Source organism: Lactuca sativa, chromosome 9 (genome assembly GCF_002870075.4).
Source record: "Lactuca sativa cultivar Salinas chromosome 9, Lsat_Salinas_v11, whole genome shotgun sequence".
In the NCBI taxonomy this organism is placed as follows: domain Eukaryota; kingdom Viridiplantae; phylum Streptophyta; class Magnoliopsida; order Asterales; family Asteraceae; genus Lactuca; species Lactuca sativa.
Genome location: NC_056631.2, coordinates 18282467 through 18297831, shown reverse-complemented (window position 1 = coordinate 18297831; position 15365 = coordinate 18282467). Strand labels below are relative to the sequence as shown.

The 15365-nt window shown below is 32.5% G+C and overlaps 3 protein-coding genes across 5 annotated transcripts; 1 reads left to right on the top strand and 2 right to left on the bottom strand.

Moving 5' to 3' along the window:
* Positions 1 to 2932: 2932 nt before the first annotated feature.
* LOC111876537 (60S ribosomal protein L10) lies at positions 2933 to 4441 on the top strand. The gene is made up of 4 exons (XM_023873092.3): positions 2933 to 3086; positions 3426 to 3927; positions 4042 to 4123; positions 4235 to 4441. Exons 1-4 carry the CDS (start codon positions 3077 to 3079, stop codon positions 4301 to 4303), a joined length of 663 nt encoding a protein of 220 aa, XP_023728860.1. The 5' UTR covers positions 2933 to 3076; the 3' UTR covers positions 4304 to 4441.
* A 5109-nt stretch (positions 4442 to 9550) lies between these two features.
* Positions 9551 to 12088, bottom strand: LOC111876538 (putative B3 domain-containing protein At5g58280). Of its 3 annotated transcripts, none has more exons than XM_023873093.3 (8): positions 12020 to 12088; positions 11235 to 11339; positions 10916 to 10981; positions 10736 to 10831; positions 10592 to 10647; positions 10364 to 10523; positions 10038 to 10244; positions 9551 to 9976 (listed from the first exon to the last, which is right to left on the bottom strand). In XM_023873093.3, exons 2-8 carry the CDS (start codon positions 11310 to 11312, stop codon positions 9728 to 9730), a joined length of 912 nt encoding a protein of 303 aa, XP_023728861.1. In that variant the 5' UTR covers positions 11313 to 11339; positions 12020 to 12088; the 3' UTR covers positions 9551 to 9727. The 3 variants fall into 3 exon arrangements, with proteins under 3 accessions (XP_023728861.1, XP_023728862.1, XP_023728863.1); XM_023873094.3 differs by having other exon boundaries at positions 11235 to 11348; positions 12020 to 12080; XM_023873095.2 differs by having other exon boundaries at positions 11235 to 11331; positions 12020 to 12076.
* A 1981-nt stretch (positions 12089 to 14069) lies between these two features.
* LOC111876482 (cytochrome b-c1 complex subunit 8) lies at positions 14070 to 14700 on the bottom strand. The gene is made up of 2 exons (XM_023873002.2): positions 14474 to 14700; positions 14070 to 14118 (listed from the first exon to the last, which is right to left on the bottom strand). Exons 1-2 carry the CDS (start codon positions 14683 to 14685, stop codon positions 14070 to 14072), a joined length of 261 nt encoding a protein of 86 aa, XP_023728770.2. The 5' UTR covers positions 14686 to 14700.
* Positions 14701 to 15365: the final 665 nt, after the last annotated feature.

Sequence of the window (15365 nt, the reverse complement as noted above, 5' to 3'; positions counted from 1 at the left end):
CGTTCGTTTTTTAGTCTAATACAACTTTTGTTTAGATTACTCCTGTTAAAAAGTAATATATTTTTACTTACGATCTTTATATCCATACGTTTTTTTATGAATGCATGTATGGATGTTTTTTATAAAATCATAAGTTCAAATATATTATATTTTAAAGGGAGTAATCTTAACGAAAGTTGTAGTAGACTAAAAAACCGAACACATGGATGTAAAGATCATTAAAATTTGATATTGTATTAAGAAGTTACAACGTTCAGAACACAAGACCTAAGCCAAACCACAAGACCTACATGCAACCAAGCAGTCGAGATTGCGATGGACATAAGCATCAACAGACCCAAACACCTCATCAATGTTTGTCCCATGTAAGATGTCGTTAAAAAAACCTAAAGAAATCATTCATAACTACTGAATGAATGAGTACAAAAACAAAAAAGACTTATCTTGAAACAAAAATATATATATTAAGGACTAAATGTGTACAAAATGAAAAATATATTATCCTATCATGTCATTTTTCCCAGCTAACCTGAAGTAACCGGTCATAAGAACTGAATATGTACAGTTTAACAAGTTGAAGGGTTAAATTTGGACGAAAAAAATCAATGACAAAATATATATAAATCAAAAAATATATTACACTTTTAAGTCATTATCTAATTATAAATGTGTAGTTTTATATGTTTTGTATGAGTATCATTATCTACTTTATTATTGATACATTTTATGTTTTTTTTCCGTAAAATTTCAAATTTTAGTAAAAATACTATAAATATTATATTATTTTCTAAGTAGTATATTACATTTTGTTGATTTTGAACATGTTTTTGAGATTTTGGATTCCTTTTGTCAACAATATATTATTTAAATTTAAATATAAAAAATACTCTATGTATGAGATTTTTTTATACAAGACTAATCCAAAACAAATAAATGACATTTAAATAGGGTATATGTTTTAATTTGATGGTTATTTCCAAAACAAATAATTATTTATTTATATTATAATTGTTAATTAAAAGTAAACTAATAATTAGTACTTAATTACTATTTTAATAATGACATTTGATTAAAAAGTAGTTCTTTTAATCATTATTGGGAAGAGAGATGAAAAAAATAGACTTAAAATGGGGATAATAGAATCTAGAATATGGATATATAATAGGACCTAAAGTTATGTAATTAATCTTGTAATTTGCCAAAACATATTGATTCAGTATTTCTATGAAGACATCTATGCTACCTTTTCTAAACTTAAACCCACCCTACCATACCCCACTTCTTATTCCCTTTCTCTTCATCTTATTTTGCATCAATGAAAGATTACTCTTTGCCCCCTTCCATCATCCCCAACGGTAAAGACAAACACCGTTCACCTTCGTCTTCCTCACCAACAACCACCACCACCACCAGACAGTCACCTGGAAAAAAAAAACCCCATCACAAATGTTGGAAAAAGACCTTTGGAAAAACGTTTGGTCCACCACCATCATATCCCGCTACAAATCTAGTCCGCTAATGCCATTACCCAATATATGTGGTATGCCACCTAAAACCCAACATATTTCTCTCTCTTTCTATTCTTTAACATATCCATCAACCATCTTTCCAGAAAATCGTTTTGTTTGTGGGTGTTCATCCCCAAAAATCAACCCTGAACCCTTCTCGTTTATTAGGATTGGTTCATCGGAATCTAAAACCCTTCATCGAGGGTGGTAGTTGTTGGTTCTTTGAGAAACGACTAAAGGTGGTGGTGATGGTAGAATGGAGATAGTAGTAATAGGGTGGTTAAAGAGATGATGGGTTTTAGGGTTAGGTGGTTGGGGTTAAGCTTTATTATTATTATTATTATTATTATTATCAACTAAAAGTAGTTTTCAAATGTATAAAGCTAGAGAGAGTAGTGTCACAAAAATACACTTCCTTCACTGCCACGTAAGCGTCACGTTAGTTTTTATCATAAAACTGTGGTTCATTGCCACGCCAAGAAGTCGTGCCACATTTTTTTTAACAATTTAATTTAAATAAAAACTTTAATTTTCATAAAAATCATAACATTTCATTACTTAAAATTTAAAATCCATTACATTACATTATTTAAAGAAAACATAACATAACATTAAAAGAAGATCTAAAAGCTTATAAAAAACTAGAAAACTTAAGCGCACAAAGAGCTTGATCATACAAAAGTCTTGAAGTATTAGTGTTTTTATTGGGTGTTTTTTAGTTGTTTGGATTGTTGGAAGACATCTTGAAAGTTTTTGAAAAAAAAAAGATGATGAAAAATAAATAAATTTGTGTGATGTTTGGTAAAAAAAAAAAAAAGATAAATTACATATAGGAAAAGTTATAAAAAAAATTAAATTCGAATTTTTTAACTATTTCAAACACGGCTAAAAGGAGGAGAAGTGCGGCCAAACCGCACCAAAGGCCGCATAGGGGAGGCAGTGTTTCCCTTCCTATATGACAAAGAGTGCGGGCAAACTGCGGTTCACTCCTCATAACCTAATAAATCTGAAAATGATAAATAGTAACATCAAACAATTATATAATAAAATAAAAACCAAATAACCCACCACGTAAAACATAAAACCATAAAGACTAAACGAATAAATACTTTATACGGGATTAATGTATTTTGACGAACTTCATCCAAATTATGTAATTTTGACTTGAATAATAAAGGGCTTACCTAAATTTGTATGCTTATTTTTTGATCGATAAATAATATTAAAGCAGAAAAATGTTTTTTACAAAAATGCCCTCACATAAATCTGAAAATAACAGAGGTCACAAATAAGATAACGGAACTACGCGCCTCTATTTTGGGTTGCCAAATTCAACCTGTCAATACAATATTTTACAATAGTCGGTGATCGAAGAACGTGTCTTGGATTGGGTTACACTTCTAGAAGCCCATAATCACCACCAACCCAATTCAGCACGCCAATGACGAATCAGCATACGTAAGCCCATCAGGCCCATAAAACAACTATATAAACGATATTTCATCGTAACCTAATTAGGGTTCTTGTGTCCGATATTGCGCAGCATATCTCTCGAAGAAAAATCAGCAATGGGAAGAAGTACGTTTTCTCCTCAATTGATTCATTGCTTTTTGCTAATCGTTGCAGTTTGAACTATCTAAACATAATTTCCCGTCGTTGATTTCATCTTTTATATTATTATGTTATGATTTGGATCTGGTCAAACCACGAGTCCGAATACGTTTTATCGATTCCATAAATTTGAACTTTCTAACTTACGATATATGCCTCGGAAATGGATTGTTTCAAGGTTGTTTGTTGAGTTGCTTTGTTGATAGCGAATTAGTGTTGATGATCTTCATTGTTTCAGAAGTTAAATAATCTGGTATGTCTATTATGAAAGATTTCATCCTGACACATAATAATTGTATCACTCAGGACCCGCTAGGTGTTACAGGCAGATCAAGAACAAGCCCTATCCCAAATCCCGATACTGCCGTGGTGTTCCTGATCCAAAAATCAGGATCTATGATGTTGGCATGAAGAAGAAGGGAGTCGATGAATTCCCTTTCTGTGTTCATTTGGTCAGTTGGGAGAAGGAAAACGTCTCCAGTGAGGCACTTGAAGCTGCACGTATTGCCTGCAATAAGTATATGACCAAGTTTGCAGGAAAGGATGCTTTCCATTTGAGGGTTAGGGTTCATCCTTTCCATGTGTTGCGTATCAACAAGATGCTTTCGTGTGCTGGAGCTGATAGACTCCAAACTGGTATGAGAGGTGCTTTTGGGAAACCACAGGGTGTATGTGCCCGTGTAAGCATCGGTCAAGTTCTTCTTTCTGTTCGATGCAAGGATGGTAACAGTCAGCATGCCCAGGAGGCACTTCGTCGTGCTAAGTTCAAGTTCCCTGGTCGTCAAAAGATCATTGTCAGCAGGAAATGGTATAAATTAAAAACTTTTTTTCCCAAATCCCATTTTGTACTTTATACACTATGTTGAATGAAGAATTCTGTTCTATCAAATGTTTTCCTAATCTTTTGTTGTGTTGATTTCAGGGGATTCACCAAGTTTAGCCGAACTGATTATGTGCAATGGAAATCTGAGAACAGAATCATGTCTGATGGTGTTAACGCTAAGGTATGTAATTCTTGGATGCGTTTAATGGCTTAATCGTATCAGACATTTTTAATTGTAATTGAGTTTTGGTATAACAGTTGCTGATGGGTAATCTTGTAATTTACATTGCAGCTTCTTGGATGTCATGGACCCCTTGCAAATCGCCAGCCTGGGAGAGCTTTTCTAGATGCTGTTGCTTAAGTTGGATTTTTTATTTGGTATCAGGATTTTTAGTGAATCTAAACTCAGTTTTGTATGTTCGCTTGAACAAGGTTTATTTCATCTTTTTCTATGTTTTGGATATTGCAATGATAGAACAATTCGTGATTTGAATTTTAATGTTTGTCTATGGTTCATCGGGCTTTCGAGCATTATAACTCACTTATGTTTTAACATCATCAGCATAATCATATATATACACCTCCACCATCTGATGCTTTAACTACATGAAATTGCAGTAGCAACTGTAGCATCAAAATATGCAACCTCTTAACATTTTGCATGTAATAGCATCACGACTTTAGTTTTTGCTAAATTGGAGCCATTGCAGTTTATGAATATTAAAAAAAAATTGCTATTTTTGAAAAATAATAATAGTACATTGCCACTATTGGACGATAAATAAAGTATTCCAATTTTTATAACATACAATGAATCTTTTTGGTTCTATTAATTCGATTACCAAAGCATCACCATCATCGAGTTTATGCTCTAATGCAAATGTCATGTTATCAACCACTGATTCCAGTTCTCTAACTCTCTGAGAGAAACATATTGACGTAATCTTCCCTTGACTCCTCTGCTAATGGTTGTTTTTGATGGCTTCACCACTCCTTGTCTCCTTTCACTCTCTCTACCTGGCAGTCCTCTCATCATATTCTGTTTTTATTCATGCTCACCAATTTAAGCTCAATAAAAATTTGATTGTTTTTTAACATTTCCAAAACCAAAGAAGCCAAAGTTTTTGACTGAAGTTTATAGCACTAAAGGTAGAAGTGGATGATGAGTTAGAGCCTTGAAGAAGTAAAATGGCATGAGTAAGAAAATAATTGGTGATGGTTTTTGTACTTATATATGTGAGAGAGAACCTTATAATCTCCAAAAGGGAGACACTTTGTGTGAATGACCTCAATGAATAACTCAAAGTACAAATGTTAGTGATTTTAGTGTTATCAATATATTTTAGTATAGTTATTATTAATGTTGAGATAGTTTGGGTTTTATTTACTCACTGAGACTGTCGGAGTGATAAATGTAAACTCAGGAATCCTGGGACAGCACCCCTAGCGGGGTCCAAGGGACAGAGCTTTTAACAAAGTATTATGATCCTGGTTATTTCCGGTCTGTTGGTATAATACATGAAATAACAGTTACATATACTCTTCAACAAAATGGGATTTCTAAGAAGAGATGGTGAATCCTATGTTGTCATATTCAGGTTTAAGTGATAAATTGTAGGGAGAAACTATGCTAACAGCTTGTTATCTTCTAAATAGAGTTTCAAACAAAAGGAACAACACCCTATGAACTTTTAGTACGAAAGGAAACCAAACTTAGGAATCTTAAAGTTTGGGGTTGTGAGGCAGTTGTAAGACTGACTGAACCAAAGATGAAGACTTTGAGTGAAAGATGTATTGATTGTATCTTCATTGGATATGATGAAAATCATTTTTTATCCATACCTAAACCAATGGATATGGTTCCTAGTTCCAATGAAACTACCAAGGAAGTTGTACCTCATTCAAATGAATCACCTGAGCTTAGAAGAAGCAAAAGACAAATGAAAGTTAAATCATTTGGTAATGATTTTCAACTTTACCTAGTTTAGGGTTCTAGATGAGATTGCATGTCATATTGTTTTAGCATTGAAGAATATCTAAAACATATGATGATGCAATGAAATCTCAAGATGTTGCTTTCTAGAAAGAAGCAATAGATGATGAGATGGATTCTATTATGGGATATAATACTTGAGTTTTGTCTGATCTTCCTCCTGGATGCAAACATTTGGGTTGCAAGTAGATATTCAAAAGTCAAAAGGAAGATGAAAGTTGATGGATCAATCAACAAGTTTAAAGCTCGATTGGTTATTCAAGGTTTTAGACAAATACCTCACATTGACTACTTTGATACGTATGCTCTTGTTGCTCGTATATCTACCATTAGATTGTTGATTGCCTTAGCAACAATTCATAATCTGGTCATTCATCAAATGGATGTTAAAAAAACATTCTTGAATGGTGATTAGGAGGAAGAGGTATATATGAAACAACCTGAGGGTTTTATTATGCCTGACACTGAGCATAAAGTGTATAAGTTAGTGAAATTGTTGTATGAGCTGAAACAAGCACCTAAACAGTGGCATAAGAAGTTTGATGGTGTTGTCTTGTCATATGGTTTTATGTTGAATCAATCAGACAAGTGTGTATATAGTAAATTTGATGAGCCTGGTAAAGGAGTGATTGTATGCTTATATATAGATGATATTTTGATCTTTGGTACTGATCAAAGACAAGTTGACATTACCAAAGAGTTTTTATCATCTCAGTTCTCCATGAAGGATATGGGGGTGCGGAAGTGTTTCTTGGAATAAGAAACGTGAACATCAAGGAATCTTAATTTCATAGACTCATTACATTGAGAAAGTACTTAAGAAGTTCAATTGTTCAGAATGTTCTCATGTGAGTACTCCTTTTGACCCAAATATGAAACTTATGCCAAATACTGGTGAAGTAGTTCATAACTTGAATATTTAAAGGTCGTTAGATGTTTGATGTATGTTATGACCAACACAAGGCTTGATCTTGCATTTGTCGTATGAAAGCTAAGTAGGTTTACTAGCAATTCTGGTACTCATCACTAGAAAGCAGTAAGGTTGGTTCTGAAGTATCTTAAGAAAACCATGGATTATGATTTGACTTATGTAGGGTTTCCTTGTGTTATAGAAGGATATTTAGATGCTAGTTGGATTAAAAATATAAAAGACCACTCTTCTACAAGTGGTTGGGTGTTTCTTCTTGTTAAAGGTGTCATTTAATAGGCTTCTAAGAAACAAACATGCATAAAAAATTCAACTATGGAAAATCTGAATTTGTAGCCCTTACAGTTGTCGGAAAAGAAGCATAATGGTTAAGGAATTTGATCTATGAATTTTTTTTTTGTGGCCAAAGCCTATATCACCCGTTTCTATACATTATGTTAGTGTTGGCACCTTGGCAAAAACATACAGTCAAGTATATAATGGAATGTCGCGACATTTAGGTGTTAGGCATAATATGGTATGTGAGCTTATTACTCATGGTATCATTTCTATAGAGTTTGTTCGATATCAACAAAATTTAAATGATCACTTGACGAAGAGGTTAGCTAGAGACTTGGTAAGAAAGTTTGTTATAGGGATGGGTTTAAGGCCCACTTAATATCTTTATGGGTGAGATACCCAATTCCTTTCTAATACAATGTTAGAAGTTGAATTCAATATAGAAAGCTTGCTTATGGAGATTGGAGCACATTTATGTTATTACATCCCAATGTATGTGCTTATAACTTGTAAGTTAAAGTAGGTTGATTAAGTTCTTAATAGTTATTTTGGAAAAATGCATTAACAGGTGCATGACATAGAAGGACTACATATGTGAGCGTGAAGTGTTGCTGCTTCAGAAAGCTTAGGCTAGGCTTTTATACACTTAAGGATGTAAAATGTTGCCACTTACCAAGGGGGTGGTGTTCACAGCCTTTGTGGTCGTGAAGAGGCATCAAACAAGAAAAGGATTGTGCGTGATGAAGGTTGACCATATCACAGCGAGCCACTCCACATCAGCAACACGTACCAAGGGGGTGGTGTGCACGACAGGGGCAAGTAGCCACCTTAGAACCACGCCCATGGCGTGGTGAGTATAGTACAACGCCTAAGAACAATGAATAAATACAACTCAATATGACATCCATGATTATTGATTATCATACCATTCACTTTTTCTCTCCAATATCTAGCAAATTTTTAATTTTCACGATTATATATATATATATATATATATATATATATATATATATATATATATATATATATATATATATATATATATATATATATATATATATATATATATATATATATATATATATATATATATATATATATATTTGAACCGGCAAACTAACCTACTCCTAAAACCACATATGTCTCCTAATAAGACATAAACCCATGACCTTTCATTTGAGAGTATAACTCCTTCCACGATTATAATTATCGTATATTTTCTCAGGATTATATATTTAATTCCTTATTTTGTTGAACAAGATGAAGCATTGATGCTAACATGTGTGATTCGAATTTAAGTAGTCTCAAGTTTTGATGTAATTATTTTTTGTATTTGTTTGGTTGTTTGTTGTTTAAAGGAACAACTGAATTACAGTTTTTTTTTTTTTTTTAAAATCTACTATAAATGTATAATGTTAATTTAAACTTTAAATGTCAAACCTGCATACTAAAGTTGTCATCATATATATTTTTCTTTGAATACATATATTGGTCTACGGTTAAACAAAGGTCTACGGTTAAACAAAACATGACGCTAATTCGTTTGATTCAAAATCATGTAGCTTTTTTCATATTTTATACGTTTTATATTAGTTGTTTTACTTGAATTTCGCATGTTGACCCTCTGTTTACAAGATTATGATCACCACATATTTTTATATGATTATATATATTTTTTATATTCAATTGAACAAATTAATGTTAGCCTAATAGCTAATACGACCGGTTAGAATTAAAATAATATCATGTTTTTATATTTATATATATTTTCTTTTTTATAAATTTTTCTTACTTTGACTTCAACTCTCAAATCAAGGAGCCTCGTTTTTTTGTATTTCACACGGTCTTTATTTTTAATCTAAATCTATCAAACTTGCAATTACGGAGATGAGAATCACCAAATAACTTTCTACAACTTTAACACCAATTCTTTTTGGTATTATGAGTTACCCTCATATAGTTATCATTTTTTTTTCTCAAGGACTATATAATATACATCGCACTTCAAAATATAAATGTTTATTTAACAAAGTCAATATAAAACAGCACAAGAGAACAGGAGTAAGTAATGTCAAATCTCCAATTTTTAATGGTTGCTTTTTCATTAGAACCACAATACAAATATAATATGTGATAACGTGTCTCATTAATTCACTTTTAAAAATTATTTGAGAAAATGACAACTCATTTTGTACAAATTTGTAAAAAGTTAAAACTTAAAAGAAAAAGACTTTTTCTATTAAGTCATTCTTTCTGAAAAAAAAAAAAAACACTTCCTGGATTAAATTTTGTTCTCATTGAACCCTTTAAGTCTAAAAAGTCGCCACCAAGTCTAGTCTTTGTGTCCCTTTAACGAAATTACAACTTTGCCTCCAAACAAAAGTGTAAAGAAACAAGAACATAAGAAATAATTAAAATCATAATGCGCTTTCAAGCCATTTCCATAATAATTTTAAGAAGAATTAGTGTCATATTGAAACTAATACTAAGTGAAGCCATGAGCTTCTGTCACAACATTCATGCCAATATCTATGAGATCATAGATGAAAATGATCAAAATCTTTTACTAAAATCACTTACTTGAATCAGTTTTTCACCCCTCTAGTAGAACGCCGAGTACCCATTACAGTTTCATTTGACTTCTTTGGCTTTTCGTGTTGACCTCCTTTCTTTGCAGTTGACTTTTTCCCGTTTTCTTTTGGACTCTCATCTGTTGTTTTGCGCTTCTTAGGTCTTCCCCTTGAAGGCTTTTTTGTTTCAACATCTTCTTCTTCCTCAACACCACCATCATCATCATCTACACTTCCACCATCTGATGCTTTAACTACATGAATCTGCAGTAGCATCAAACATGAAACCTCTAGTTTATGTTCCAATGCAAAATAAAGTATTTACCTTGAATCTTTTTGGCTCCACCAATTCAAACACCAAAGCATCACCATCATCCAGTTTATGTTCTAAAGCAAATGCTCTCCATCCACCACTGATTCCAGTTCTCTCACTAATAAATACACAATCATATTCATTCCCATCTTCATCTTCTAGTATCATATTCACTGTAGACTTTGGAAGATGTGTCTTGCAGAATGACAATGGTAGCCCCTTAAGAAATATAAAATCAACCAAAAAGGCACAACACATAGTTTGATTAGCTTTTTTTATATGTAGTATATTATACTTTATAATATTATGTGAAAAAGTTGTACATTTTTATTACTCACCAACCAAAAGCAACTGTAAACATGAGAACGGAGCATTGACTTTACAAAAGATGGAAATTCAGACTGCAAATTGCTTTGGAGTTTCTCTGCAGACTTCATTGCTTTAACCCTTTCTTCATATCTTGCCATTTTGACTTCTTCCAATGGTCTTGCAAGATAACTGAAAAACAGTATCATCATTATGAGTTTTATGTGACATGAGTTAACAAAGCAATATGCTGTTTGAACCTTGCCCATGAAGAATTGGATTTTGATCTCCTCACAGATGGGAGACCTATATCAACCTGTATAAACAAGAATATTTAGAAATTAGTCATTCTTGTCATTTATTTATTAAGGAACATCATTAAACAACATTGATGCTGAACTTACATCATCATGATATGAAACAATGGGATTGCGTTCACGCGTTGAACGCCTTGGTTCTGTTATTGGGGAATTTCTTATTTTTAGTTTCACTTCACGTTGCTGCTTCAAACAAAAAGAAAATTATGTCATGTACATGATCAATTTTATCATGAAGGTTAATGAATAAGTGTAGAAAATTCATACCTTGGACTTCTTCTCAGATTTTGAAATATCTGATAGGCTTTTAGTAATCTTCAAGATTCCCAGTTCCTTCAAAAACAATAAGCATAAAAAGCATATACTCAACTTAATATTTGGAAACATAACATATATGGCTTGCCTTTTGCTTTTGTTTGTCTATTTAAATTGTGTTTTGCTAGTAAATACGACATCATGTTGAAGATCAAGTGATGAGAAAATGTATTTAGTAGAGATACATTTAAGCATTAATATGTGTTTGAAAGGAAGCATTTTTACCACATTTACCATGAAGTCAAATTACATAAAACTGAAGGTCAAATACCTCGAATCTCTTTTGGTTCTCAAGTAGTTGTTGCTTGCGAGCCTCTTCATAACTGTTGGATGTAATCTCCTCAGCCATCAAATCACTTGTTGCTATGCTGGAAGACTAGAAAATCTATAAATTTTGTGTTTAAGAAAGTATCATACTCATTTAAACGCGGTCCATGAGAACTCAATGTTTAGCACTATATTTATTCAGGGAATATTGTGTAGAAAAAGATGATTAGCATAAAAACCGTCACATTCTAATGAGAGCAGTTGAGCATAAAAATGAATAAATAGATCTCAAAACTGAGGATAAAAGGGAACTGGTAGTACTTAGATCAATTACTCTCCTTGGAATGAACTTCCAGATGTTAGGCAGGGTTTTCCCAAGTTAATAGCAAGAATGGAACTATAATAACACAATACAAATTCTTGAAAACTCAATGAAGCGCAAAGTTTCTAGAATGAGTAATCTTAGGGTCACACTTTTAGCTGTTTCAGGATACGAAATTAGGGTTTTTGCAACAGCGCCCAAAAATCAGGAAAAAAAAACAATATATCGTGCAGATGGAGATTCCTAATCAAATAATGATGATAATAAGATAATCCGAGCACTATACATGTTTAAAATTTTGAAAACCCTTCTCTGGTATCTGCTAGTTCTTAGTAATGTTTGCATTAACGCGCCCATCAAATTTTTAAAGAATAAAACCAATAAAAAAACGAACATAAGCAACAGAATGGAAGTTTTTTTGACAAAAAATGTTAGCTGAGAGATTCATGAACAGAGCTCGAACTTACCAGAAATCGACTCAATGGGTGTAAGGGAATTTCGGGTAAGGAAGAGACTAGGCGGAAGTTTGAAATTTCGAATGGCGGTCAAATAAATTGATAAGAAAGTTTGAGTTTTAGTCCCTAAACTGTATTGGTAGTGACACTATTGATCCCTAAACAAAAGGAACCAATGAGTAACTTAATTTTTAACATGAGGATAAAAACACATAATTATTAATTGGTGGGCAAATGGAGATATAATCACTCTCTAACCAATTGATAACTATTTACAATATATTGGTCTTTTGGTATCCACTTTCAAATAGAATTACTTTGTTTTTATTACAAAAACTCATATTGTCCCTTTTCTTCAATAAAATAGAAGAGTTCAAATACATATTTTAAATTTAAGCGGTTTGAGGTGATTTTCATGAAATAATTTTATTTTCTGTAACAAAAAACTCATCATGTTTGTCATCATCAAGGAATGGATTGTTGATGTAAGTGTATATAAATTGTATTTAATTATTAGTTAGCACATAACATCTATTATTAACAGTCTCATTGTAATTTATAAAAGAACATTATGCAAGCTAGTGACCTCAAGAGAAAAAAATCAAACAAAAATTGGTATGAGAAATGTGGTTCTCCATATATTTTGTGTGCCATAAGATTCAAGTCGGAGATATACAACCCGTGTGTTTTGAAGGATTAATTCGATGTTAAAAATACATTGGTAAACAACTACAAAGTTAATCCTAGACAGTGAGTGGAGATGCTTTTATTAAAACCTAAACTTTTTGTTCAAAACAGATGTGTTAGAGGGAAAATGTTATTCAAAGTTGGTACATAAGTCGATAGTCCAACATTTCCTTTTGGGAACTCAAATGTCAACAGTCATTTGAAATAGATTTTTTGTTGAACGGATCATTTGACTCGTCAAGAACGATTGACAATACAAAATGAATGTTGATTGAAGGAGATTCTAATCAAATCTTCATAAAGGCGTTTAAGATCTTTTTCAATTTTGACACCCAAAGTTTTGATAATAGCAAAAGAAACTCTTTGCCTCCTAATTTTATAACATTTTCTCAAACACCTTGAAGTTCTTACATTGACATTTTCACACATTAAGTCTCCACTTACCGCCTATTATTTGTGTGCATGATCACACACCGTCTTCTAGTAAAGAGGTTAGTCTTTTATTAAGGTTTTCACTCCACCAAAAGAAGTGATCTTTAGTGGATTTGTTTAACGAGTCAATCAGAAAAATGGTCGTAGCCTCATATTTAGGTTGAACCACTCTACGGTCTATATTATTATGGTCTTCCATATGAAATTCCCCTCTATCTTATTTTATGTATTGTAACTTTTATTCTCTTGATTACGAGTATGTGTAGTTTTGTACTACATTTTTGCAATTTGGTTTGTGTAAAACGTTACAACAATAAGTTTGCGGACCTTCGATTAAAAGATTATAATTAGCCCCAATTGCACCCCCACCCCAAGGTCCATTCACAAAATTCATTCCGAATATAATCTAAATATCCATTGTTTAAGAAACATTAGCAAAATTATAAAATAAAATGTCAATTAGAATATTTAAAAAAGATAACTCTAGAAAAGTAAGAAAAAATAATAATATAAACACGACAAGAAAAGTAAGAAAAAATAATAATATAAACACGACAAGAAGTTCCAAACGAAGAGGGATCTCCAAGAACTAGTGTAGCTACATAGATTAAAGAATATTTTTTATGTAGAAAAGCCGGAGGGTTTCGGCGATCCAAAGAGTCATATATTCTTAAAAATAATAATTATTACAATAAAACAATAAAAAATTAAAACTATAAATAGACCCACAAGAGTCACCATGTTTTAAATGTCATCCACCACTAAATGGAAAACGTTACAAAATACGATAATGTTTCTTTTCAGGATTTTCAATGAATCACAAAGACGAAAAAGATATAATTTATCCATAAGTTTATAAGCAACTTTCGCCTAAAAAATAAGTATCGGATAAAATTAACTTTAACCATCTTATTCAAGTTTACTCAAAGTTGTGACTATAGTGTCAATATCTATGCTCCATCTTCTCTCTTTCCTTATAATTTTGAACGTACCTGCATTCATAAAATATATACAAAAGTTTGTGACATCATTTAAATTAAGAAAGTTGACCGTATAAAAATTCTTAGATAGATAATTGGATTAATTGCACAAGGGAACAATTTATATTATGTCAATCTCCACATTAGAAAACTAATTTTTTTATATATGTAATATCGATATATTAATTTCCCTCGATTTCAAACAATCACTTTCGCCATTGTTTTGAGCCTTTGAGGTATGAAATATGTTGTATAAAATGTCCGGAAAAAAATACATTGCTGAAAAATAAAATTAAATAAAATAAATTGTATTTCTAGTTTTTAACGAATAAACATTCTAGAGAGAGAGAGAGAGTTGTGGAATTACGAGTAGGTGCCAACGACGGGGCCCACAAGGAGGATAGCGCTAAGCCAATTCTCGGTGACTTTGTGTGTGATTTTATTAGCGAGTTCCTTCCATAGACCAGGCATCACCTTCTGCTGAAACGGCGATAATCCGTACACCACTGCCTTTATCTTCACTGGAATCTTCCCCATCTCCGATTTGATCAAACAAATCAAGCTTTTAGAACGAAACATGTCAAAATAGCAACACCGTCGTTTTATGGGAAAATGCCGCAAAAAAAGGATTTGATCCAAAAAAATGCCGACTTCCTCGCATTGATCGGGTTTTTGGGTCATTGGGTTGCAAAGCTTTTCTGGAAATTCGTGTGGTTTGCCAAAAGTAATAAACTTAGTCCCTGTTAATTTTTTTCTATGTGTTTGGCCCTTGTGGTTTGCAAAAGTTGCACTTGAGGTCCTTTTTCATAACTCCGTCAGTTTGTAGTCGTTTGGATGATTAAGCTCAAAAAATATGGGGGTATTTTGGTATTTTCACATTAGCTTCTCCATCCCTTTAAAAGCTCTTGCCAACGTTCCGAAAAATCAAGCAACCATCTCTGAAAAATCGAAGCTCTCCTCTCTTCCAAGAATGGTGATTTGTACGTGTGGAAGTGTTGTTGTGAGAGTCACATCTTGGACGAACCTCCACCCAGGAAGGCAATTCTGGTCTTGTGCTCGAAACGGTCGAAGTTGTCCATTTCTTGGGTGGGTGGACGATCCGATGTGTCATAGGGCTGTGAAGGTGATTCCTGGCTTGCTAAGGAAGTTGGACAATGTTCAAATGATGTTGAGTCAAGCTCGTACAGATGTAATGAAGCTGAAGTAGATGCTTCTTTTGTCTTGGTTCTTTTTTTCGTTTATATATGTATGCACTAAGT

Coding starts and splice junctions, on each gene's coding strand:
- LOC111876537 (XM_023873092.3), top strand. Junction 3,928..4,041: donor ATCATTGTCAGCAGGAAATG/GTATAAATTAAA, acceptor TGTTGATTTCAG/GGGATTCACCAAGTTTAGCC. Junction 4,124..4,234: donor CTGATGGTGTTAACGCTAAG/GTATGTAATTCT, acceptor TTTACATTGCAG/CTTCTTGGATGTCATGGACC.
- LOC111876538 (XM_023873093.3), bottom strand. CDS start 11,312: ATGGCTGAGGAGATTACATCCAACAGTTATGAAGAGGCTCGCAAGCAA. Junction 10,832..10,915: donor AATCTGAGAAGAAGTCCAAG/GTATGAATTTTC, acceptor TGTTTGAAGCAG/CAACGTGAAGTGAAACTAAA. Junction 10,524..10,591: donor TCCAATTCTTCATGGGCAAG/GTTCAAACAGCA, acceptor ACTGTTTTTCAG/TTATCTTGCAAGACCATTGG.
- LOC111876482 (XM_023873002.2), bottom strand. CDS start 14,685: ATGTTTCGTTCTAAAAGCTTGATTTGTTTGATCAAATCGGAGATGGGG. Junction 14,119..14,473: donor CCCGTCGTTGGCACCTACTC/GTAATTCCACAA, acceptor TTATGAATGCAG/GTACGTTCAAAATTATAAGG.